Source organism: Pteropus alecto, unplaced genomic scaffold (genome assembly GCF_000325575.1).
Source record: "Pteropus alecto unplaced genomic scaffold, ASM32557v1 scaffold7, whole genome shotgun sequence".
NCBI lineage: Eukaryota > Metazoa > Chordata > Mammalia > Chiroptera > Pteropodidae > Pteropus > Pteropus alecto.
In genome coordinates, this window is record NW_006494614.1 from 4,371,501 (window position 1) to 4,399,223 (window position 27,723).

The following is a 27,723-nucleotide window of genomic DNA, read 5'->3' on the forward strand; positions in this document are numbered from 1 at the left end:
TTTTAAATAACATTCTTAAATTTGCCCATTAAGATCATTTAACAATTATTTAACATTTAACAATTATTTTATTAATGAAATTAGATTTTTACATACAAAATCAGCTATATAATTTTATTTACAAAAACAATAAAAAACTTTTATTTACTGTGAAAAAATAAGAACCATTTTGATAAATGAAAATATTTAATGCAAAGAAGAGAATGGTTTTCTTTTTATTTGCTTCATCATCTCTTCTATTTTTATTTTCACAAATTAAGAAAGTCTGAATGTTTTTTTGATTATCTTTGATCTAGTTTGACAAAAGATATGGATTACTTTGGTACCTGCTGAAACATAAAGTTCTTAAGACTGAATAAAAAAATTATGTTGGTGTTTAATATTTTGGAAGCTGAATAAACAAATAAAACTAATAGAAGTTTGTGGTCACAGAGGATTTGTCATATTTCTTTTGTTGCTCATATGAAAATACATTAATAAAAAATTACCAATGAAAAAACATTTTAAAATTTGTTACATTCCTATCAATTTTAATAATTAGTCTGCAATTATATAATTCCTTTCACTCAGTATTAACTCTGCCTAGAATCAGAGGTAGACTGATCTTTGTATTCACACATTTTAAAACAGTTTTAAATGCCATATAAGGAATTATATAAAATAGTATGTTTTTAATATTTGAGATTTGATTTACTGTTATAATCAAGTTAAATTCTTTTTTGATATGTAATAAATTGTTGCTTAAAACTCATTAAGTTCAATTGATTACTCCAAAGAATTATTTTGGTTTTAATTTGTTTAGTTTATTTAGTTTAGTTGTAACTACTAATAATCTTTAGAAAACAAGAATACCTCTTTTTAAAAGGATTTCAGTTTTTGAAAAAAAGAGTTTCAGTGATTTAAATGTACTTATAAACCACCCTACAACAATTAGGTGCTAGAGTGACTACTGATATATTAAATGAAATTTAGAAATGCAACCTGGGTTAAAGAAAAATATTTGCACAAAATTTTTAGTTATCTCAATGTTAAAATGTGACTTACGCCTACTAGCAGTGTTTTATTTTTTCTCTTACTCTTGTTAGCATCTTGTTTTAGAATAGAGCTCCGCTAGGTGTTCTTCTGCATCCCTTAAGCCCTCAATCACATAAATTTACTTCTGTGGAGGAGACGGGATAATCTGCCAGAAATAACGGCAAGGTGATAAAAAATATATGTATACATATTTTGCAAATTTCTATATTTTAAGTTTGAAGCATTCTCTATTAATTTTAGAATAAAATATGCAATTTTTGGTTTTGAAATGTGGAGAGTTTTTTCTTTTTTTTTTAAAAAAGACCACTTTTTAAGTTTCTAATATGTATAAATATAATAATGTTGCTTGAAATCTAATAACACAACAAATGAGCTCTTTTCTAGAAATGAAAGATATCAGGAAATTTATTCTTCACTCAGCAGCTGGAAAGAAAATAAACCTAAAATATATAATTTTTAGAAATATAATGTCAAAAAGAAATCTGTGGAGAACACAATTTACAAAAGTTTGCATTTTTATAAGATTTACATTGAATATAATACTACTGTTTTAACAAAATTGTGTGTGTGGGAGGGGCTGGTACAGGGATCAAGGATTATGAATATATTTTTTTTAAAACCACTCACCACTAACTTTGGGAAAATATTTTCTATATGGAAAAAGTAAATTAATATTATTACTCTTCTGTAACAGATGATTTTCTGGATTTGAGAACAAGGTCTTTAATAGATGAAGAAAGTTCTTGAAGCTCTTTACGAGTAGTACTGGTGATATCTTCTTGTTCTTTGTCTAATTCATCACTCAAGGGATCATCTCCTGGCCCAGTCTTCTTATTTTGATTAACTAAATGCTTTACAACCAAACCTTGATACTTAACCAAAAGAGTATGCTGATCCTGTGAAAAGAGAAAGGACTTAACAAAACAAAGTAGGATTTGTTCGACCAATACACATTAAAGGTTTTCATCTTTACAAATCATAGGCCATACAGGTAGAAAGCTGAATCAAGCAAGGTCCTTGCTCTCAAGGAGTTTACAGTTTAGGAGAGAGAAAACACAAATACAGATTATTTTAATAGTTGATTAAGCTAGGTTCTATCATCAAAGATATAGTCAAAGTGCTATGGAAGTTCAAAGAAGCCAAAATTACTTTTAGCTGGAGTTTCTCAGAAGAATTTATGTAGAATACGACTTTTTGAGCTTGCCCTAGAAGGAGAGTTAAACCTGAATAAACTGAAATGGAAGACTGGACATTATTATGACTTTTCTGAAAGCTTAATTTCCAAATTCATAATATCTTGACCATAGATCTTATAGGACCCTAAAAGATTCTTGAGCTATACTGAGTTTTTAAAATCAGTCTCCCAATTTGCTGTTCAATTCATAGGGACAAGAAAATGATGTTAATATGTCTTGGTGTTCACAATGATTCATATCTATCCATTTAAAATATTCAGAATCTAAAAGCTTTAAAAGCTTTAAGTGCATTGAAAATGTAATACCTCTGGAATTTTATTACTAAGAAAAGCAATGATCTGAGGGACACATCTTCCAGGTGCATGGAGCATGCTGTGGGTTGAGAACTGAAACAACAGGACTGAAGTGAGGTGCAGAATAAGAGCAGGGTCTTCTGTGACTTTTAGCTGTTCAGCCAATGCTTGTCGATGCTGGAATAGTATCTGCCTAAACAAAAATAAAAACACACAAATTTTCACCAATTTCAGTTCTTCCCTTCTGTATTCATTTTTGTCTTCTCTAGTTTAATTAACTAGTTCTATAAACATTTCAGGGGACTTTTTAAATATGGGATATAGACATACATAACCCTAAATGGCATGGATAAATAAATACGCTAGAAAATGATAGAAAAAACAACATAGCAGGGATACTCAAAGTATGCTTTTTATTTTGAGTTGCTGGGGATCAAATAGAAGTACACTGATTTAAACACGTTTCTTATAAAGAAGGTCTCAAAGCTAATAAAAAGTTCCCAGGCTTGAACAACTATGGGGTTAAGGAACTCTGCTACCTAATCAAGACAGGTCAGAGAGAAACAGTGAAGAATATTAAGACTAAATATACTTGAAAGTCTACAACCATTTACATACAACAGTTATCTATGCAAGATTCAGATAGTCATATTCCATTTCAGACATGAATTATAACACATCTTAGAATTTATTAATATGGATTAATTCAATGTTACCTTTCCCTTTTTTTGTCTCCCCTTTTTACCATAATATCACAAGTTTCTGCTGCAGAATCCAGACAAGAAAGAAAGTCTTCTATGCTCTGAAAAGGTATTTAATACAATTTACTTTTATAAACAGGTTGCCTAAAGAACTGCAGCCATTTAATACTGTTTTATAATTTTATACCTGAAATATAATTTTTAAATAAGGTAATTTTTTCATTAAATTTGAAATTATAATTTAGGACTTTAAATTGTAATTTAGGACTTTAAGAAGATAAATTGCCTCCAGCTTGGCCTACCCCTTCACCTCCCAAAGAGGTATCTGAATATACTTGAAAGATAGTGCAGAATACTAGTTTTAGATTTGGTTTATAATTATTTTGATAAAAATTTACTCAAAGATCACAAATTCTAGCTCCAATATCTAATAGAATCAAACTTTACTTACCTTTTCATTCAGGGAGCTATGGAGTTTTGTGAGGGCTACTTTAGTTTCTTCTGATAATTTACTTAAAATTTTTTTTCTTCCCTATGGGGGGAAAAATTCTTTAGGTATTGTATCTTTAACATGTGGTGGATATAAGGACAAACAAAATGAAACAAAAAAAGTATACTTATTACTATAACGGAATGTTGAATGGAATTTATCTTTGTTCTTGAATTTTAGGTATTGCACTATAAATCTGTTCCCCATTCTAAGGAATAAGCTAAATTCTCAGTCTCTAAAGTACTATAAAGATGATGTATTAAAAAAAACTTTTTATGCTAAAAACATTCTCAAATCAGAGTTAGCCAAGAGTCAGTCAAAGAGGCTAGATGAAGCCCTACTCCTCCTATCTGCTTCAGAAGTATAAAAAGAAAATGAGAGGATGAAAAAAAGAGAGAGGAGAGAGTGTGCATGCACAAGTGTATTCTCTTTAGAAATTAGATTAATTCTCTTTATAATTAGTCTGAATATTGAAATGAGATAGTGTCAATAAATGAAAATGACTGCAAAGTTATAAAATCTGGCATGAACATTGTTAAGGGGATTGCAACTCAGTAGGAAAAAGAGATGCGACATAACAATAATTAGAGAAAAATAAAACGGTTGATTCCAAAGTAATTAAGCATCGTAACTTTTAATAGACTGCTTATATTATCAATCTGACTAGGAACTATATATAAATTGTACTAAATTTGGCCTAAAAATCTTATATTTTTCCAAAAAACTCTTTCCTGTATTTTCTTTCCCTTTTATACTGTTTCAGACGTGAAAAAATAAAATATGCTCAGGTCGCAAAACAAAACACATCAAGAGTGGCAAAGCACTAACATACTTCACTTGTAATGGCTGCAGGATCGTCAACTGCCATCATTAAATCCGAAGCTAAGAAGTTGAAAATGAGATTAGTGACATCAGTACATACAGTCTTTAGCAAATGCTTGGTAAGAGCAGTCTGTGTATCATCTGAAAAATAAAGGTGCTTTATTAAAATGAATGTCCAAGAAAAATTATGAGTATCAATAAATAAACAAATAGTATTAAGTATACCTGTAAAGAACTTCAGCCCTTTTTCAAATAATCGAATATTATTGTATAGGTTTGAAACTTCTTCTTGCAAGTCCTTGATTGTGCGCTTTCTGCCAGTTCCAGAGGCAGAAGTTGTTGAAGACATGAATACTGAACGTACCACCTCGAGGTAAATTTTATTAAGGGGTCTGTGCACAAAATAAATACATTTAGTTTATTAAGGCATACTGGATTTACATAGATAAAAAAATATTTTCTTCTATGGAAATAGACTTAAGAAAAGATCTCTACTTTTTTAAATAAATAAGATTAATTTGGAGAATACTTCACAAGAATTTGTCCTCCAATCTCAGGAATTATAACTTAGATGGATTATTTTTCTCAAATGTAAAGTACTCAAAGTTACTGCACTAAAGACAATAAAAATCAACGATAACAAAAACTTCAAATTCAACTCAAAGCAGCTTTTAATAGTTAATCTGGAGAATAGTAAACTATAAATCTGTTCCCCATCCTCAGGAATAATAACTTAAATTCTCAATTTCTAGAGAACTATAAAGATGTATTTGAAAAAACCTTTTTTATGCTTAACTCAGAAAAGATTATTTAAAGAAGTAATGGCAAATGATTAGTAGTTATTTCATTTTTTATATATGAAAATGATTATGTAATAGATTCATGCACAAAAAATATTCTTAAAATTTTAAAAATCTCACTACAAAATCTAAATTTCTAAATTCTAAAAGTTGGATGCACTGGGCTCCTGGATTGCATTTACAGCAGCTTACGCATTGGGACTAACTTGTGGGAAGACCACGTTAGTTAGTTATAGTCAAGTTAGACACAGTATCATTGACTTCTGTATAAAAATAAATTTAGTCTGGCTCATTTCAAGTTAGTGCTGTCTAAATTTATTCTCTTCAAAGGCAGTCTGTTACTTTATCCTTTCCCAAAAAGTGTACTATGTCAAATCTTGATAGAAAATCATATCTTCTTCCTTTTAGATGTTACTTTTCATGCTATGGAAGAGACCAGCCAGTCCCACTAGCACTGTAAGGTCAGCAAATGAAGACATCTCTACATTCTCCTCTTTCATTTCCCAAAGCACTTAAATGTTTGTTGAAATGCCTCTGTAGGCAAAGAAAGTCTGGAGTTTGGTGGCTAGATTAAATTCTAAGCTTTGAAAAGAAAATACCTAATATATATTTTCTATCATCTTGGTAAAAATTAGTAAATTTTTATTTACTAACTCACTGAATTTATATCATCAAACAGAAAAAAAAGTTTTTATACTTGCTTTATTAAGTACTCAGCAAGTTCAGAAATAAACTCCTCAGGGGCATCTTGCACGTGTTTTCTTAAAAAATCTTCAATCTCATCCTGGAACATAAAAGTGATCTCTGGCTTCTTCTTTCCTGTAATAGAAAAGAGCAACGAGTAAAAAACAATAAAAAACAAAACAAAAAATGAGCAACCTAAAAGCAAATAACCTTCCATTAACAAATTTAATAAGTTGGTAATTCATTCACTGCCTACCATAAAGACTGATATTTTATGTCAACAAAATTGCCAATGTCAAATAACAATAACCTATGAAAACAATTTTAAAAATAGGATATACAGTGGCATTTCACATAATAATTTTCTAACTTTATTTAATGAATATTTTCTACAGGTCATTCAGAAAATAATAAAGATGATTTTCGCTTGATCTAACTTGGATGATGCAAATATTTAGAAATCAAAATGATCAAGTGGATGGAAAAAATCTTTTAGGAAAGGATAAATTCTCTTTGTTGAACAATGAATACTGAGCAGAATTTCCTTCTTATAAAAATAAATACTTAATAAAAATCAAATCATCCTTAGAATTTATACAAAATCTTCAGGAAAAGTCTTTATAATTGTGTGAACCACAACTCAAGTAGAATTAAGCTAAAAATTATCGTTTTGCAAAAGCAGAGATTAAAAAAAAAACCCTCATAATTTTATACCCATAATTTATTTTTGCTCTCATGAAAATAATCCTATACCAACGAAAATTTGTATGCAGCAATTGTAATGGAAATCACTGTGGAAATATTATGTCTACTCATTTACTTGGAAAAGTACAGATTACAGATAAAGCTAGCAATCTCTTCTTTATTAATTATAAAAGTATGAAAGTAATTATTTCCAGCTAAATTAGGTACTCACTTTAAAAATGAAACTTTAGAAAAGAAATAAAAATAAAATGGCTCAAAAATCATTTTTCCCTATGCATCAAGACGTAAGAAGTTGAGATCACAGTTTTAGAATAGACGAGTATTCTTTTTTGAGATTGGCTATCCATTCCTGATATTTCAAACCATATAGTTTCTGACTTCTGTTTGCTTCCTATAGCATTTAAAGTTATTACACTGCATTTCCTTCTAATAATCTTTTGCCTTGAGTTGATCCTGTATTTTAGCTGAGAACCTAATTACATCCCCCATTTCAGACATTATAACAAAACCGTTTTTCAAAAGCAATGAAATTACTTTTTTTTTTTTTTAGGTAGAATGGCTTTACTATACTTTTATAGCCCCTCTCCATAATCTATGTACAAAAGGAGTATTGCATGCCTCATTTAATAATTACTCAAGGCCACAGATATTAGAGAAGTTTTTTCTTAAATGAATCTTCACTCCTATTCCTACGGCATCTGAAGAACAGGGAAACCCATTTATCAATGAAAAGTTAAAACTCACATAGGATAGTCTTAATACTATTTAAAGTAAGGGTAGAGCTAGGAATTCCTATGAAGGTAGTTTTCCTTTGATTAGTATTGTTTTGTGGACGAGAACAGCAGTTATTTTTATCTTAGAATCTACTTTAAAGATAGATCTTAAAACAACTGTGTTATTACAAGTAGTAGCACATTAATAGCCAAACCTATGTCATTGATATCTATATCTCCCAGCTCTAACCCATATATAATGAACTGTGGAAAGTAGAATAAAAATTTCAAATTATCATCATTTCAAATTTTCTTCCCCCGCCCCCTCCTCCCCCGCTAGGGAAAAGGAGGTAGGTATCAAAAATTAAATTAATTTTTTAAAAAATAGAAACATAAAATATCATAATTTTATTTAGAAAAATAAAGTAAGATGTCTCTTGCTATCTTAACCACACCAAATACTAACAAGCATGAGAAAAGAAAGATTAATATACTTAATTCTCCCCTTTAGATAGAAGCCACTAACCAATTAGGTATTACCCATAAAAATTAAACACGTATAAATTAATGTTTCCTACTTAAATTTGCAGAAATACACATTTCATAAAATATTATAATTTGTTTTGCAAAGCAGTGGGAGACCATAAAAATGACCATGCAAGCTGAAACTATGTGATGTGTTTTTAATAAACAATGGAGAAAATTTATGATTGTTCTGTGACTTTTTAATGTTTATGGAAACATTAAAAGCTGTTACTGGTGGTTATAAATAATGGGAAAAGAGAAATAAAACTAGTATTTATAATTTAGCACACTATAATTTAGCTCATCAGAAACACTGACAATGAAAGTGTTTTATTTCTTTGCAAAGAACTTATCAAGAATAGTTTGAACAGTGCTTGCCTTCCCCTCACCCTTGCAATACAAAGCAATTTTACTATGCCTTGGCAAGTCATCATACGCCTTTTTTAACTCTAGATCAGCTTCTAATATTTAATCCTTTGCCCTTTCCATGTCATGAAATACCTCTGAGAATACTTTTAATAGGTAGTTTTTTGCCAACTTCATATCCCATAAGACATTTTCACCCTTTTTGTCACAACCACTTTCCTCATTTACATCAATAAGTGCGCTTTTACCAAGTTCCTCTTGCTGTATAGCTAGAGTCCCCTGAATAGTGGCAATGTCAACATTCCCACAGTCAGCTACTTTTTCTATAACTCCATTTATTCTTGATTCATATTTTATTTCCAGTGTTACCACTTTTCATTTACTTGCTACACTTTCATCTTAGTTGGCCAATTTCATCTTTTGATTATCCATTGTTGAAAAATGTCACATGGATTTATCACTGGGAAACAAGAAAGCAACATAACTACATGCTTTGTTGTCTGTGCATAAAGTGAGTAAGATATGCTCAATGATCAATTGCTGACAAACTTTGAAATGAATAATGTGATTGTTATAGATCGTGATGCATATCTGTTATTTATGTGATAATTTGTGGGCTGAGAAGCTAACAGTGAAGTTAGTACTTTATACAATTACAGTTAATGTACCCTAGTAATTGAAATATGAACCATGTTGTTGGAGGACTAATGTCATTTAACCAAACTGTCGTAACTAAAATTTATGCTCACCGAAACTGTGCAAAGCAAGGACTTCCTGTATAAGCATATATACCTAACTGTATGCATCTTAAGAAAGTATGTTAAAAAAATCATGCATGTGCAAAGGAAGAATAAAATACTACTAACCAGTGTGAGATGATTCATCATCACTGTCATCATCTTTTCTTCCTTTCTTCTTGATTTTTTTAATTTTGTACTCTCTGGCATTGCTACCACCTCCTCCTCTCACACTCCCACTGCCCTCTGGTAGAAAATGTCATTAGTTAGTATTTCTTAACTTACTACTTTTTTAGAAAATGATGACATTATATTGTCATATTTAACTTTACAGCACAAAAATAAAAGCCAAGTAAACTTTTAGCCACTTTTTAAAGTCAAAGCTTCTTTATTAAAATAAAAATTTTATAAATTCAATCAATAAAAAATTAACAAAATATGAAATCTCTTAAATTTTATCAACTCAGGCAGCCTACCTGCAGTAAATGTAGTCTCTTCTTCCTTCTCTAATGACACTTCTTTTTTGTAGCTTTGTCTGACTTCTTCTTGGCCAAACCAATTTCCTTACCTCAACTTTTCTACCTTTCCCAAAATAAATGTGCCCTCATTTGCTCATCTCTGTTACCACAGCCTCATATGCCCTGTTACAGTACTTCACAAATTTAATTATACTTGGTTTTGTCTTATTGGTTAAAAAATGATTACCTATATTTACAGGAGACATTCTGATTCTCTCCACCACCCAACAAGATAATATGGTGGAGAGTGACTGTGTCTATCATTCTGGGTGGTTATGGAGGCCTCTCTGAGAAACTGACATTTAAAGTTGATCTCTGAATGACAAGAGGGAACCATTACTTGAAGTTCAGAGGAGTACATTCCCGGTAGAGGAAACAGCTAGTGCAAAGGCCTTGAGGTAAACTCAAACTTGCCGTATGAGAATCAAAATAATAAAAAAAAAAGGTTACTGGGCTGAAAAATAAACGCTGATGGGGAGAACAAGTGGAGATGGGCCACATCATAAAATTAACTTGGTTCTCACAAATAAAACACAGATAAGCAATTACTAATATTTCCATTTTTATAATCAAAATTTAATTATTAGCAAAAGATTTGGTTAATATTATCAGTTAAAGATAAATCAACTAAATAAAAGGGCTTTAAAAGGACCTAACAAATGTAGAGTTCACTACAACAAAAAACTCATCTTTGAATCTTATTTAATAATTCATTACCTGTTGCTTTCCTTCTTCGTTCATCTTTTTTATCCTTTTTACTTGTATTAATGTTTTCTAAAATAGAGACTTGTTTCAGATCTTCTTCAGTGATTAAATGAACAGGATTATTTTTCATTTCCTGAAATAAAACATGCTTTTTTGGTAGGCAAAAATATACAGTATTACAAAAAGCATAAAATAAAAGTTGTTTATATACTCACATCTTAATTGTTTGATTTCATTGCTAAGAATCAGAGATTCATCTCACGGTTGACACTGAGACTATTTCTCTTTGCCAAAAATTAGTTTTTCTTTGCTATTCATGGCTTTTTGTATTTATTATTAGCTACTAAGAAATCCTATCTGGTCAATGAACAACTGACCACACAGCATCAGATACTATCTATCTTTAAAACCAGCTGGTATTGGCTGGTTTTACCACCGCCTAACAGATGACCCTTGTTCTCTTTCTTTTTGAGACTCCCAAGTCCAGTGCCATACCTAGATACCTGAAATTCCTAGAAAGGTAAAATCGCCACACTCCCACCCCTCCATAATGAGCATATGTGAGTTGCACACTTAGTGATATAAACTTGTTTTCTCCCTCTGGACTCATTCTTGACCTCTGCTTTTAAAAATTTATGTTAAGAACAATAAACTATGCCCCAGTTCAGAAACTGTTTCTTTATCACAGAAAAAAGTTTTAAATCTGTAGTGACAAAAGTTCATATTCATGTTAAAAATGATTATTTATTTCCTTTTTGATTTTCAAAAATAACTGTTTAGAATGTTGACAGTTCAAACAACAGAATCTCTTTTCTTTCTGAATTTATTTTTGCGGTTGGAATGAGAAGCACAAGGAAATAAAAACTGATAACCATGTTAAGTTCTTATTTTAGCAAAAGGTCATAAATAAAAATAATAATACAGCCATTTAGTAAATGGAAGCTGACACGTATCAGAGCATTTTATATGCATTTTTCCTTTATTTACATTTAATCTTTTCGAGAGCAGGCATCACCAACCTTTCTCTGAAGATGAGGAAACTGGAAGTTTATTTGTCCAAAGTCAAACAGAGAGTAAACAAGTTGAGACTAGAGCTCAGGCTTGCTGATATCAATCCTGTTTACTTTTTACTCCTCTCTGCTGCTTAGCAGCCCAAATGAGAAAATTATCTCATTTTTTTTAGACTGTTAAAGAGCTTTAAAGGAATATAGATAAATACGAATTATTTACATATTTAATAACTTCTCATGGATTAGCAGTCAAACTAAGACAAATGGGCTTGTTTTACCTATTCACTGCTAACTAGCAACATGAGTTGAGTATGTCTCTACTTCTAAACACTTTGACAGCAGTTGTTCTGAGGAACTAATCAATTTTGATAGTAACAAACACTTTCTTTCCTCAGTAATTTATCTGGTTTGTGCACCCCGGATAGGTTAAAACTAAGGAGACTGATAGATTATGTAAATATATTATGTGGTGATTGATAAACTGTATATTTATGCATATAATCCAAAAATATTGTTTTTGTGGATTTTAATGTTGGATCAATATACTCAGGTGACTGAATTGTGAAGTGTATAGTTTCATTTACGTGAATTCGATTCACAAATTCAGCTCCCTAAGTTCTAAATCACATGTCCTGATGGGAATGAAGAAGGAGAAAAATAAACCCAAGAGAGGAAATAAAAAGGAATGATGCAGTAAACGAAAATGACGTATAAAACGCAGTGTTCATTTTTGGGTATACAGCTTACCCTACTTTTCAAAAGACACCAGAAGTTTCTAACGTGAAAATACTGTTAAGATTAGTAGGTAAAAGGAAATCTGGCATACCTTTTCAGCTTTTTGGTGCATCAGTTCACTGAACAGTTCTGTACAGTCATTTATAAATTTTTCACTGACTACAACAGTGTCACTAAAGACTACAGCTGAAGGCTGTTTGCTAAATGCTCTCATTACTTGTTGAAGCAACATTGCAGCATCTTCAACTGATAAAGAACTGGGTAGCAGAGGCTAGAATTACAAACAAAATGAAAATAAAGTATTAATGCAATACAATACAGAAAACCAATTTATTATACATGTGCTCTCCCTAGATGATCTCACTAAATTCAATGGCTTTCAGGTAACCATCTATATGCTGATAACGTCCCAAATTATATTTCTGCTTTCTTCATCATTTTGAATTCTGGAATCCTATCCTACTGATTCCCTAAACTTCCTACTTGTATGGCGAATAGGCATCTCAAACTTACGTGTCCAAAACAATATTGATTTACATCACCATGCTCCCAGACATTGAGCTCCCATCTATTCTTCCCCATCATTTCTCCCATCGCAATTAGTGGTAATACTCTCTACTCAGTTGGTCAGGTCCCAAAACTACAAATAACACTCAGTTCTTCCCATAAACCTACAAACAATCGACCATCAAGTCTTGATAACTTTACCTCCAAAATATATTTCTTTTTAGCTCTTTCTAGTTTCTGAAATTATCATTTTCATTAACTATTTACCCCTAGTGAAAGTGCCCCTCCCTGAGTGCAGGAAAGTTACCTGGATACCACATTCCCATCAAGTAAAATGGTGCCTGGCACACAGAAGGCACTTAGTAAAATTTGCTGAATAAATAAACAAACAATTATATCTGGAATCTCTGGGAACTTGTGTATCCAAAATGAGGAATTTTCTGCTATATAAAGAGTCTGGGCCCTGACTGATAAATAATGAATTGGCCTCTTATTACATTCATTGCACTTACACTTATCTTTTTGGCATAATAAAGGCACATAATACTGTATGCTGAAGTAAAACACTGTCACTGCTAAAGCAGATTGTGTTAATATATTAGCAGAGATTAAAGGATAAGGGATAAACAAATGTGACACAATGCCTGATGCCAGTAAAGTTTTAAATGCTTGGATAAGACTGTGAGAAGTCTCATCAATTTCTGACTAATATGAGTGTTATATTGTTTGCTTGTTTGCTTTGAGATTTATAGAATTCTGGATGTTGACTATCCATATATAAAAAGCTAGAAAGCCCTACTTCAAAAGCTAGAAAATCTTTAAGCATAAAATAATTATTTTTGTTATAACAATGATTGCTAGAATTTGGGTCTAAAGCCAAGACTACCTTTATGTATCCTAATTCTCGAAATGGCCATATACTAGTGAAATATCAGTTGTCTTTGGTTTAAAGAAAAATTAAGAAGAAAAAAACATACTGAGATATCAACCCATGTTCCAGAGCTGATGGCTTCCTCTGCTGACGCTTCCACCTGATCCACCAGGCCCTGACCAACACAAGCTGCTTTCAAAAACAAGAGTTGTGTAGTCTTGTATCTTTTTTTTATGTAGCTCACAGCATCTGGGATTCCAAGTCTGGACAAAGCATCAAATTCTAAAAATATATCGTAAAGTAGAAACAGAGTTGTCAATTTTCACATTTTTCAGAAATCTTGGAAAAAGTTCTACCAAAACCTATTCTTTGTGAATGCTCTGTATTCTCTCTCTCTCTTTTTCTAATAATAAAGCATAGAAATGTACCACAACTATCCCCTGCTTATGTTACCTTCCCAAATTTTTATTACTAGACATATTTGTAGAAAAATTGGTTCCAGTATTTCCTCAATCCTAGCTGTGTTACTCCCTCTCCAACTGAGGGGTCAAAGGGAAACATGAGAACTATAGAGCAATAGAAGTAGAAAGGGGGGTAAAGGAGAACGCAATAATTTAAGTAAAGAAAAAACTAGAATTTATTTTGCTTATTACAGTTAAGTAAAGAAATGGAATTTATTTTGTGAATGTTTTATCAGGCAACTTAGGACAAAATAATTTTCCAGTCTAATTTAAATTAGTAAAAAAATTAGTATATAAAACAAAAGTAAAAAATGAAGACATAAATTTACAAACATTAAAGTTATTGGAGATACCTATGGTCCTCTTTCCATCTCCAAATAATTATATTTAAGAAAACTAATTATAACAAAGTTCTAATCCATGTCCATGGTTGAAGAAACTAAAAAGTACATTACAGAAAGTAAAGAAAATATAAGCCACGCCCAGTATTCCACCACGCATTTAAAATGTTTGAACACTAATGACTTACATACAGATTTATTAATGAGAAAGCATCTGATCTCTTATGTGGTTTGACTTGGGTTATAAAATTAAACTAAGTGAGTTATACATATTTATTTGCTAATTGTTTCAATATCTAAATTCAATCAACCTACTTTATCTGAATGACAGAACTTCAGAAACCAATTTTAGAATAAATTTAATGTCTCTGAAGTATTGGATAACCAATAAAAATGAACATTGTTAAGTTGATAACCAATAAAATATTTCTAACATATTGTAACTGAAAAACTGGGCAAACTTCATAAAATATAATAAATCTAATTACTTTTTATGAATTAAAAAAATACCTGAAGTTGTAATAGTATCATATCACTAAATGATTGGTAACAATCAATACCAGCTTTTGGCCTTTCTACAACTGTTCAATAACTATGGAATTATACTTAGCTCCAAGGTCCACAAAAATCTGCAGTGTGACGACTTTTACATTTAAAGACAACCATTATGATTTGCTGGATAACAATAAAATGCATGTATACTCCCAGGGCTAATACAAAACTTTTTAGAATGTTGTTAGTATTAAGAAGAAGTTTTAGTTTTAAAGAAAAAAAAAAATAGTTACCTAGATAGCCATTCTGCCTGAGAAAGGAATCCACCCAAGTACTCTGTGTTCTGGAGTAAATATCAGGGACAAACACCGCCTTATCCTGTCTCCCACCAACCACAGTGCCTCGTAAGCGTCCACTATTAACAAGTTCCTCAAGCACAGCTTAAAACAAAACCAAATGAAGAGAAATAAATCACAACAGGTATAAATCTCAAAAAACCTCCAAAATTTTACAAAATGTCACTGTATCCTTAGAAAGGCAATTTTAAGTTTAAATTGTGTAAATGAAGATATTATATTTTAAACAAAATTTTCCTGTCATTTATGAGAATATTCAGGTCATAAATTCAGGAAATTCTGGCAATCAGTAAAGGTGCTGAACTTGTAACTCAAACTAGTTAATAACAATTTTTAGTTTGAATAATTTTGGGGAAAAAAATGCCATTATGTATCTCATAATTTGTTTATAAGGGGATGACCAAATACTCTTGAGAACAGATAATATACAATCGCTAATGTCACCAAATTCAATTTTCTCATATTTAGAAAAATCAAGATACCTAGATCATATTAGAGTCAACTGTGTGAAATAAAGCCATGAAAATTTTTATGTTATTGCATTTCCACCGTCTAAATGGAATCAATACATTTTAATGCTACCTATAAGAGAAGTATAATGCCCTGGTTAAGAGGATAGATCTGGATGAAGGTAGCCTAAGCCCAAACCTCAACTCTATCATCTACTAGCTGACAAACACCAGGCAAGTCATTTTACTTATGTCTCCAAGTAAAATGCTTGAAACTGTAGCTGGCATATAATAAGCACTCCATAAATGTTAACTAAATATCATTACCACTACCATCACCACCATCAATATCAAAAGATTGATGCTGTTCTGAGAACTAGATAGTGCTGCCATTAACACCAAATTTATGTGTTTTATTTAAATGATAACATAAACTGCATATCAAAATCCCCTAAAAAAAGACAAAGCAGATAGGAAAGAATTATTTCTAAGTGTATCAACAAGCACATTCAAAATATGCCTGGTACAAAGAAGGCTTATGAAAATTAGCCTTTAACAGAAATAAAAAATAGTTTACATATGAATTTCAGAATTTCACTGCTGAGCAAATTAGAATACATTAGAAAAGTCTAGATTTCTCAATAGACTATAACACATAATTTTAAATTTTGTGATTGTACAACAGAAATTCATGCTAAATTCAGACCAAAGTTATCAAGTGACCAACAATTACTTGAAGAAATTTGCATTATGAAATCTCATTTATGTAGATTCCAAAATACTGTCAAATTTTAATTTTAAATTTGTCTTAATTTAATTTTAACTCCATAGTCTGAAAAATAGAGTAAATAAAAATTAATTTCTGGTTTCATATTTGAATTTTTTCATTCCTCATTTTAATTCTTATATTTGCACAGATATCTGAGTCAAAAGATCAAATCATTACTTTTAAAAATTATTCTAGCAAAGCTTTAAAGAAACCCTGAATATCTCAAAAAAGCATCACAAACATACACACAAAATAGGTAATGAACCAAGATTATTTTGGAGATATTACTATTTTGTTTGAATGCTAAGAATATATTTTTACTGCTATAAACTCTTTGTAAAAATTTCTTAGACAAACACTATTTCTTAGAGAAACAGTTCTATGTAAGAAAATTTAGTAAAAATCTGTAAGAAACAAAGTGAAAATTATTCTTAATACTATAATTTTAAATCTCTATATATGTATGTGCATAACAGTATTTCACACACATACACACGCACATGCAATTTTTTTCATTCCACCTCTCCGGTGGTAGCCAACACTAAATGTTTGATGGGTATAACAGACATATACATAAAAATTGGTATAGAGAAACTTTTCAACTAGAAATATTTTATTTATATAAGTTTTAAGATTAAGAGGTAAAAATTTTAAATTAGTAAGTTTTGTATTGATAGTCTATTTAATAGCTAATTAAGTGGCATACGATTTAAAGCAAACTCACAGTAAAAAAGCTGCTCTTGAAATCCATATTTTGAAATCAAAGAATTCACTGCTGTAGGCCTTTATGGAAAGAAAACAAAAACTTCTTACTTGTTATAGAGTTATACATATTTGTGAACTAAAAAATAACCAGGATAATTAATTTATGAAAAACACCAATTAATTTAAAAAGAAAAAAATGAAGGCAAAAATTGCATCAAGTTTTACATCCTTAATCCTAAGAATGATGCTACTGAAAAACCAAGGGAATAGATCTGTTTTCCTAATCCCGGATCAATTTACATTCCCACCACAATTTTCACCTCAGATTTAGTGATGCTTGACTATCTGCCTTGCCCTTTATTGTATGTTTGTTTTTCCTCATTCTATATTCTTTCTGTCTAAGAGGCTCCTCACCTGGGAAGAGTCAAATGAACATTATATAACTCTACATTTGAAGAAAAATGAGATTATAGATGTAAAAAAGAATCTGAAATGATACACTCCCAGATTAGGTGGATGACTGGGAGGAATTCACTTCAAATGATCTTTTTTTTGCTTATCAATATTTTCTGTAATGACTATGCATCTTTTTAAAAACACCTTTAATGAGGTATAATTTGCTAATCATAAATCCAACCAATTGCAAGTATACAATTCAAAGATCTTGATAAATATACAGAGTTGAGTATATTGAGTATATCACTACAATCCAGTTTTAGAACGTTTCCATCACCCAAAAAATTTCTTCATAAATGTCTGCAGTTATTTCCTGCTGGTACCCTTAGACCTAGAGTAACACTGATCTACTTTCTGCCTCTATAATTTTGCACTTCTAGAGATTTCATATAAGTGGAATCAATACGTGATCTCTTGTGTCTTGCTTCTTTCACTTAGCATGTTTTTGAGGTTCATGAACAATGAAGTATGAACCAATATTCATTCCTTTTTATTGCTGAACAGCATTATGTTGTATGGACATACCACAATTTGTTTATCAATTCATCAGCTGATGAACATTTGGGTTGTTTCCATTTTGGGGCTATCATGAATAGTGCTGCTATAAACATTTGTGTTCATGTCTTTGTGTGGGCAAATGTTTTCATTTATTTTGGGCAGATCTCTGTGACAGTTTTTCTAATTTTTTTTTTTTAAGTAAGGAATCTATAGGAAAAAAAGATCTAGACTTTTTCTGACTATAATTTTTTTCCCTATTCATTTTAAGCCAATCACACTTGTTCTCTGGTTTAGGTTTAGTCTATTTAATTAAGAGACTTTTAAGTTATTCCAACTAGTTGATCCTCTATTGTTTATTTGAGATGTTATCAATTTTCTCTTTGATGAATTTGGGAGAGCAAAAACAGTTGTCTGGATAGAACTGATACTTAAAACCCTGTGTTTGAGGATTTTTTGACTAAATTATTATTTTAACTAAATTAAAGTATGGATTAATTTGTTTTTTATTAACTTGTTTTACTCAAATTTTTCAGCTAAATTATCTGAGTACCCAAACCAATTAGATCCAATTAGGTATTCTGCTCTCCTCTGCTTATCTTGTAATGATTACAGCTTTCTTATGTTTTGTTTTCTGTGTGCTTTCTGTTCCCTTCTGTCTGAACACATCCTTACAGAAATGTAGAAGGCTCTTTGAAGGACATTATCTTAAAATTTCTGGGTGCATAACTTATTGTGGGTGTTCATTAAATGTTTAATTGAATTGCACATTTCTAGCTTTTTTTTTGGTACAATGGAACTTAGCTGTTAAACTGTTATTTTAATTTGGAATACAATGTAGTTTAGTACACTTGCATATCTCATTCTTCTAATTACTTCCTGCTCTTCTTTCTGGCTACCAATAATAATAATAAATATCAATCCTTTTCAAATCTGAGGTACAGGTATTTTCTCTGAAGTTAGATAAGAAAAGTGGGGTGGTTCCTTATATTTTAAGAGGCATATGTTAACATATGGTGCATTAAATGGAAGTACTTGGGAATCACACAGCGACATCTTTAGAGGCTCAAAATTTGTTTTGCCCTTATGGTTTGATAATATCTCCACACAGAGAAACTCAGCGCTACTATGAATCACAAAAAAATATTATTTGCTATATCTAATAACTACACTCACTGCAATAATTACTCAAAAAATTGTCAATAGGAAAAATATATTTTTAATTTTTATCTTTTGACTAAGTAATAAATACATAGGGTACAGAAAGTTACACAACGGAGCTCCTTCCATTCCTACCACTCAGCTTCTCAGCTCCACTCCCAGAAACAACTACTCTTACTAGTTTCCTTTGTTAGGAGATAATTAGTTTATCTCTGGTATAAGCTATCAGAGCCTGTGTGGAGTAAGGAGGGCATCCACACAGGAATAAGAGTTGTAGCAGCAATGGGAGATCATTCAAATAAAAAAAGAATTAACCAAATAAGCAAATATATTAAAGATAACAGAAGCTAGGCTTCTTACAGTCAGAGAAGGGAATTACAAATACGAGAAAGAAGAAAACTAGAACAAAACTTATGGTATTGAAAGGGAATTAGTGGTACTGGTGTAAACTCATAGATTTTGATACACATAAAGATAGAAAAAATATATATATATATACACACACATACATACATGTGTCTATGTGTATCCTTAGCTTGTCTGCTGAGAAGGCTTGAGTGTAGTGACAACCAAATAGCAATAAGCAATCCAGTGTCCAGATCTTGGTTTCTAAATACTATACTCTACTAAAAGGAACCAGGGCTCCTTGGGAAAATGGTTGAGACAGGGAAAGTATGAACTGAGCCTCAAACTTTTTGTGTGAGAAAGAAAATAAGTGCTCTAAGAATGATGGGGACATGTCAAAAGTACACAGGAGAGAGCCCAAAGGGCCTGCCACTAGCTCAACCAGAGCCAATTTGAAAATCTAAATACTAATGATAATAATCAATAATAATCCAGTGAATAAATTGGGGAACCATGAGTCCGTAGTGATATAAATAAATAAACTAAAAATTTGAGGAAAAGCAGGATAACTTACATAATCTCAAATTGCCTCCCCATAAATATTTAATTAGAAAGGAAAAATAAGTATCATTATAAGTAGCCTAGCAGATATCTCCTGATTAAGAAGTTGCAACTCATATCACCGATAACTGGAAAAAAATCTAAATTGTATGCCATCTGATAAGACTGAATAACAAGAACACAGAAACACTTCTGTGACATTCCTGCCAAAGATGCATATGAAAAGAACATCAGACAAACAAAATTGAACATTCTACAAAATAACTGGCATAAGACCTTCAAAAGTCTCAAGGTCATGAAAGTCAAGGAAAAAACATGCAAGTGTTGCAGATTGAAGGTGACTAAGGAGACATGACAATTACATGCAATATGTGATCCTTTTTTCTATAAAGATCATTATTGGAACAATTGGTAAAACATGAATGGGATCTAAGGACTGGATAGTAGTAATGTGTCAATGTCAAGTCGATTTTCTGATTTTGATGTTGTATGATAGTTATATAAAACAATGCCCTTGTTTGCAGCACATACAGACTAAAGTATTTGTAATGATGGGACATCGTATCAGCAACTTCCTCTCAAATGGAGAAGAAAAACAAAGCTTCTTTTGTAACTCTGCTGTGAGAAATTATTATATATATTAAAATAAAATTATCGCATTAGATTGCAAGCTCTCCCATCTAACCTTCTAGTCTTTTGTACCACCAGTGCCTTTCATGTATGAGGTGTTCAAGAAATGGTTTTGATTTGTTGAATGACAAAAAGAAATTACTGTGGCCATCATGCAAAAAATGTGTGGAAGGTAATAAGTGTAGAAAAAAGTGTGGTTAGAAAACTACTAAAATAGTCCAGGTAAAAAAATGGACTGAAATGGTGGGAACGGTGATATCAGAGATGTAATGATTACATAAATATTTAAAACACAGAATTCAAAAGACTTAGTGTTCTGGAAAGGAGGGTAAGAGAGAGAAATTATTAGAAAGACTGACTCCCAGATTTCTGGCAAAATCAAGCAAATGATTAACATAACTGGTAATAGAAACAAAAGTGGAAGAATTAATTCAGGTGGAGTAGGAGTAAGATACCTCAGGAATAGTGAGTTATTTAAAATATGTTGAATTTGAGGCATTTGTAAAACATTTTAGTATAGATGCTCTGCATGAGTCTGGAATTTAAAAGAAAGGTAAAATCACCTAGTAAAAGTGCAAGACTGAAAAGACAGCCTGAAGCAAAATTTAAAGGCTACGGAAAGGAGGAAGAGCCAGAAAAGGTGACGTAGAAGGTACAGCCAAAAGAGATAAGAAGAAACCAATAAAGTGTGGTATTAAAAAAAAAAAAAAAAAAAAAAGGAATGAGAACATTTCAAGGAAGATGTAATTGAGTTAAATGCTGCTGCAAAATCGAGTAAAACTAGGACAGAATGTACCCATTAGATTCAATGATACTGATATCATTGTTTTGTGGTGGAAGCCAGATGGGTGAGTTGAGAAGTGACAGAAGGTAAAAAAACTGAGATAGTAAATTAGACAACTCTTGAGACGGTTTACTTTAAGAAACAAACAAAATATATGCAGTGGAATATGGGGTTGAGAGAGGTTTGATTGTTTTAAAATGAGAGCAGTTGGACATATTTAAAAGCTGGTGGGACCCAAACACCACTGAGATAAAGTTAATGACAAAGGAGAGAAGATAATTGAGAATGTAGGTTTCTTAGTTCCACAATGGAGTTTGTCACATAGGCCCAAAACTTTTCAGAAATTCTTATTTTAGAAAAGTTGAAGTAATTTTGAAAGCAACACTGTTATTCATTAGAATTGTAGTGTTATTTGATAAAAAGGGTTCTAAAATCATCTAGGCCCATCTGATGTCCAAAGTTAAGTGACTGACTTATCTGCTCAAGGTCATATGGTTACTGTGTGATGGAGCTATGACCCAAGGACATCTGAGTTTAAACCACATACTCTTTCCATGATCCAGGGTGATTTTATATACTGATCTGAATATCGTGAAGAAGTGCATCTGGAGACATGCAGGTGTTGGAGGTAGGGAGGAGAAGATGTGGATTAGAGATAGTTCAGCTATATTCCAGGACTCTGGAATCCCCACTCCCATATTTGTTTAATAAACTAGGGCCCTAAATGAAATTATTCTTAAAAAAAATATGCTAGAAAGAAAAAATGCAAACCACAATCAAAAAATATGTAGAATTTAAAACATGCTTACCGAGTAACAGCACTGAACAGTCCACGGATGCGTGCTTTATGTCGAGCTACAAAAGCTTCAGTAAATATTACTCCTCTGTTATCAAGATCAATGTGTCCATTAATAATTCTACCTAGTCGCTGAGTTAGTGCCTGAGGATAAAGCAGCAAATTTTTATTAATTTTAACGAACAAAATTACACAGATGTATCTGTATAGTCTTACTGAAGTCATGCTGCATGCTGATGTTGTATTAATCATACTACTGAGAAATTTCAACAAGCATAAATAAGATATATAAGCTAAAACCAAGATTTAGAGTCTAGGAAATTTCATAATCTCATGGCAGAATCGAGACTGAAAGGGTCAAATAGCTGATATATTAAAAAGTTATGTTACTTGCTAATAAGGGCTATTTCTAATATAAAATAAAAATGACTGATTAACCACTTTTCTAGATATAAGCAGTTTGAAACATACAGACAGCCAAGACATACACATGGGCCCCGGAGAAGACCCCCTCTGCAGCTTCTAATACTAACAGAGAGAAATAAATGTTATTCCAAGATGTTGCAAACTAGGGAAATACAAGATCTGAAAAATTACCTTCTTTGATGAAAATATTAACAAGTTATCTGTGTCCAGAGATTTACACTGGCAGAAAAACTGATTTCTTAGTAACCTCAAGAGAGTGTTTCTCCACAGCTACACTATGGCTGGAGTCGGGGATATCTGAAATAAGTCTGGACATCTTTCACATCTCCAAATAAGTTAAATCTAATTAAAACAGCCAAGCTGATAATTTTATGGTATAGAAAAATGCTTTTCAAACATTAAGAAACCATATACATTTCCAAAATGTATCAGTAGCATAGTTTTATAAGAAATCATTTAGCTCTATTCTGATACTTTAAAGAAGTATTTGAAATTTATTTTTAACCTTCTGTGATTAACATGTATTTATTTAAAATAGAACTTAGGCTTTTAAAATTTTATGTAAAATAGATCTATACCCTAAGTGGTATTTTAGAAACAATTAGAGAAATCACTCCTTTAAAATGGGTGAGTAAATCTGTTCATATTATACATTAATTTCATGTAATTAAGGTTTGGTAAATTTTTGTAAACTGGATTGCCTTAAACTGATATATACTTAAAAAGAGATTTTGCTTTTCTTTTATTTGTTTCAGTAAGTACAAAACAAAACCATCATTTATTGAGTGTCTCCACTGTGCTAGACATTTCATTAGGTATACCATGTATATAACCTCATTGAAGTCTACGAAAAAGACAATTATTCCCATTTTACAGATATGTAGAGATGAAATAATCTTTCTAATATTGAATATCTAAGCAGTGGCAGAGATAGAATTCAAACAAAGGTTTATTTAACTCCAAAATGTCAAACTATTTTAAGAAAAAAGAAAATAAACAAGAAAATAGCCTCTATTTTCATGTAGTACTGCTATTATGCTATAAATCAAAGTATTTCAGTATTGACACTAGTATCTAAAATTAATTAAGAGGTTATGAGAGATTCCTTGGTTCTTCTTCCAATCACACTGACAGTTTAGAGGAAAAAAGTGGCATCAAAATATGGTGGTACTATTGACATTTTGGGCAAGAAAATTCTTTGCTGGGGGGACGTCCTATGCATTGTAGGATATTTAGCAGCATCCCTGACCTTTACACCACAGATGCCAGTAGCACCCCCTCTAAATTATAATCGTCATTAGTTACTTCTTAAAATACAACTGGGCAATCAGAATTGTAGCTATACTGGTTAAAGTTTCTTGTACAGTTGATATTAGAATCATTAAATAAACTTATGCACTCATGGTATCCTTGCTATTGCATCAAAGTAGACTTACAACTTAGTCTATTAATTGTTTTTAGGGTGTCTCTAGGTTCAGGAAGATAATAATCATTTCTAAACAGTCTCATCAGAGCCATCAATGTATAAGAACTATCCCCCAAATATGTTGCTACAACAACAATAATCGCATGCAAAAAATCAGTTAATGGTAAGTCAGTCTAGTTTTTCTCTCCCATTAAAATTCTTTATTTTTTCTAAAAAAAATATTATATTATTAAGAAAAAAATACCTGTGTCAGAAAGTTTCCAGGAAGATCATAGGTTTTACATAGTTCTGATATGGTTACCTGACCACTTTCTTGCAATTTATCATTTACCTCCTCTGCTAACCGATCCAAATAGTTCCTAATAGTAATAACAAAAACAAAAACAACTAATTAGGATTAATGAAATGGTTTTCCTCTATTGTTTATGTTTAATTTCTGTTGCAATAAGGTATGCCCCAAAATTAATAAATAAGGTACGTTTAGGTAAACACTATTCATTACTCATGTTCTGAAAAACATTTATTTTCTTATCAATGTAACTGAATGTAAGGTTAATTAAATGATAAATGTTGGAATTTTTTTTTAAATAATGGAAATTCTGCAGTCATTTTTTATTAATATTGTTGGAACAAATTTGCTTTCAGAGTTAAGATCACATAGGAAAGACTATAATAATAATGCTTTGTGTTGCTTTAAGATAATAGAAAAATATCAAAGTTTATGTTATTTCCAAGTACTCCACACAATTAAGCACTTACTTTTTAGGTACAATTATCCTTATAATAAAAGTCAGCACTGTAAGAGTTCTAAACAAAATACTGAACTGATCATAATTGTTCTAAATTTAAATATAAACACTATTTTTTTAAAAAAAGAAACACAATAAAGTGCTCTTAGATATTGTACTTACTCATCTATCAGTTGTCCCAACACTAGTTGAACATGCTTTTCTGACTTAACAATGTCACCAATTCTATTTTCAATATGAGTCAGGTCCACATTAATTACCTGGAAAATATATACAAATTCTATTAGTGATAAGTTCATATTATTCCTTAAGTTCAAAATTATATATTTAGAGCTATCTTTTAAAAATTTACTCTTAGTTGGATTTCAAATTGATGTGAAATATTGTTAAAAACCTCAAATAAAAAATCAGAGGCATATTGCTTATTTATTTTCATTTCTGAAAAATTACACTTAAACTTGCTAGGAAAGTTTGTGTTAAAAAGTGACATTTTCATATAATAGGTACTGTTTCACACAAGATTCACCAGCTTTTCATATATACTGTAAGTTGCTGATAACACGTGCACTTATATTTTCTAAAAATACCTTCTCCTTTTCAAATATTTCTCTATTGCACATACTAAAAACAAGTAAACATGTAACTAGTAATTTTTTTCCTAAAATTACATAAACCTTGTAATTACCCTGATTCAATATATCAGGACTTACTAAATGGATTCAATGTTATCAGTGAGAAATTTAATTCTTTACAAACTTACAAAGTCTGATATCTGTATTAGCGAATACTTAAGGCATTAAAAAAATTCATAGTATCAAAAAACTGAGAAATCAAAGGAAAATTTTTACAAATTATAAATTTACCTGTTGCAGATCAACAATGTTTACTCGACCTTTAAAGGAAGAACATTCATTTATTTTAAATCATGTATAAGTACACGCTAGCCAAAAACTGTAAATGCCAACAGATTTACATTTTGTACAAAGTCCTTCTACAAAGGACATACATCCACAATAATTAATGTCTTCAAATACACACCATTAGCTGCATAAATATTCATGGCTGAAGGAAGAGGCAATAATTTATTTCCAAAGTATCATTTGTCACATCAGGCCAATTACAAGCATCGATTGATACACAAGTTGACCAGACCTACTGGGGTATTTATCTCCCTTCACAATTTATCTTCTGTGACCAAAGAAATATCAACTAAATAAACATTTTGTCAATTATTTAAAATTGGTAGACTTCCACCTATTAGTAAATGAAAATCTGTTAAATGTTCCACATTATAGCCAATATTAGTCATGCAACAAATTGATAAACCATGAAAAGAAACAACTGATTCACGTAGACTCATAATTCAAAATAATGCTATTTTGTAAAGTGAAAATATTTGACGACACTTAAATTATATGCTCATGTTTACCTGACCTGTTAAAAATATTAAACTGTTATCATATTGATAATTGAGAGGGTATCCTATAATCTCCAAATAATTTATCATTTATGGCTTTAAGGTTTTTTTCCCTTCGGAAGATCAGAAGGAAAAAAGACTAAGAAATTACTTACCACCTCGGACATGTAGTTCATCTCTCATTTCTTTACTAATTTGTGCTGGAGTAACATATTCCTTCCCATCAAGTGTGTGAACTACTTCTAGCTGTTTCTGAGCAATCAATTTATTCACAATCTCAATGCAGTTCCGCTCTGACAATCTGAAGGAAACAAGTTTTAAAAATGCAGTCGATACATTTGGTGCTCAATAAAATTAATAGACTATGAAGGTGGGCTTTTAAAAAAAGTTTGGGTAAGAGTCACTAGGTTCTATATTACAAAATCTATATCTCATATTAGCATAACAATCCTAATTTAGTAAGTAAAATAAAAAAAGAACACTTGGGAGTAAGCAGGTTTACATCAACTTAAAACATGTACGAGTCATTCTATTATGGGTTTCAAGTTTGCTCTCTTCTAGCCCTACTTCTAATCTTTAAATCTGAATAGAAAAGTGAGGACATAAAATTTAGGCAGGAAAAAACTCTGCTCTACATTCTTACAAAGCAAGAGATCTGGCCTAGGAAAACCATAACTGCAACTGTTAGTTACCCAAGCACTTAAGTACCGTATGTGCTCTAGTTTGCTCTGTGCTACAAAATACAGGATCAAGGGATTAAATTTTTCAGCCCGAAATAAAAACACCGAAGGCAAGACATAGACAACGGATAAACAAGGATTCTATTAGCATTATCTATGTGTACTGCTAAAAAGCAGTTAGAGTGCTCTAAACACATTCCCCCCAAATTAGTGGCTTTGTAGTAAATGTCAATGTCCGGGAGCCCCTAAAAATGACAGATGGGACCATGGCTCTAGCCTAGCATTATCTGTTCTGGGCAAAAAGGCAAAATGTTTTAAGAGTCAACACAGTATTCGCAAAGTACTGTAATTTGGGGTTAATCCCTCTTTTCAATCTCATTCTAGATTAGGAAGTGTATAAAAGGCAATGATGCCACGACTTGATGACAGGTAAGGATGAGGGACACTGTGACAGCTTGAAGGCACCAGCCTAGGCCATCGTGGGGGCGGGGCACGCTAGCACCTGGCTGGGGTACGGATGGGGGTTCCACAGGTTTCGGGCTTCCCAGCTAAGAACGTATAGGACCACAATCCACGCTGGGTAATTAGGGGTGTGGCGGCAACAGTGACAGTCTGGGAAGGTCCGGGGCCGAGGGCCAGAGACCCGCGGCTTCCGATGATGGAGTGGCCGCCCCGGGGCTATTTTTGGACGCCTCAAAAGAGAGGGAGGGTCAGGCACCTCTGCGTAGCCTCGGCGAACTGCGCCCGCTGGAAGTCAGCCGCCAACCGCCTGATCTCTTCCCAGGCATCCGCCATCGCGGCCCTACACGCC

General features: G+C 31.7%; 1 protein-coding gene across 1 annotated transcript; it reads right to left on the minus strand.

Moving 5' to 3' along the window:
* Positions 1 to 165: 165 nt before the first annotated feature.
* UFL1 (UFM1 specific ligase 1) lies at positions 166 to 27,717 on the minus strand. Its single transcript, XM_006926290.3, has 19 exons — positions 27,631 to 27,717; positions 26,388 to 26,533; positions 25,679 to 25,707; positions 24,978 to 25,075; positions 24,311 to 24,425; positions 22,228 to 22,358; positions 17,006 to 17,064; positions 15,001 to 15,147; positions 13,520 to 13,695; positions 12,127 to 12,306; positions 10,303 to 10,423; positions 9,197 to 9,313; positions 6,039 to 6,156; positions 4,763 to 4,929; positions 4,548 to 4,678; positions 3,677 to 3,757; positions 3,241 to 3,326; positions 2,537 to 2,717; positions 166 to 1,931 (listed from the first exon to the last, which is right to left on the minus strand). Exons 1-19 carry the CDS (start codon positions 27,705 to 27,707, stop codon positions 1,713 to 1,715), a joined length of 2,379 nt encoding a protein of 792 aa, XP_006926352.1. The 5' UTR covers positions 27,708 to 27,717; the 3' UTR covers positions 166 to 1,712.
* Positions 27,718 to 27,723: the final 6 nt, after the last annotated feature.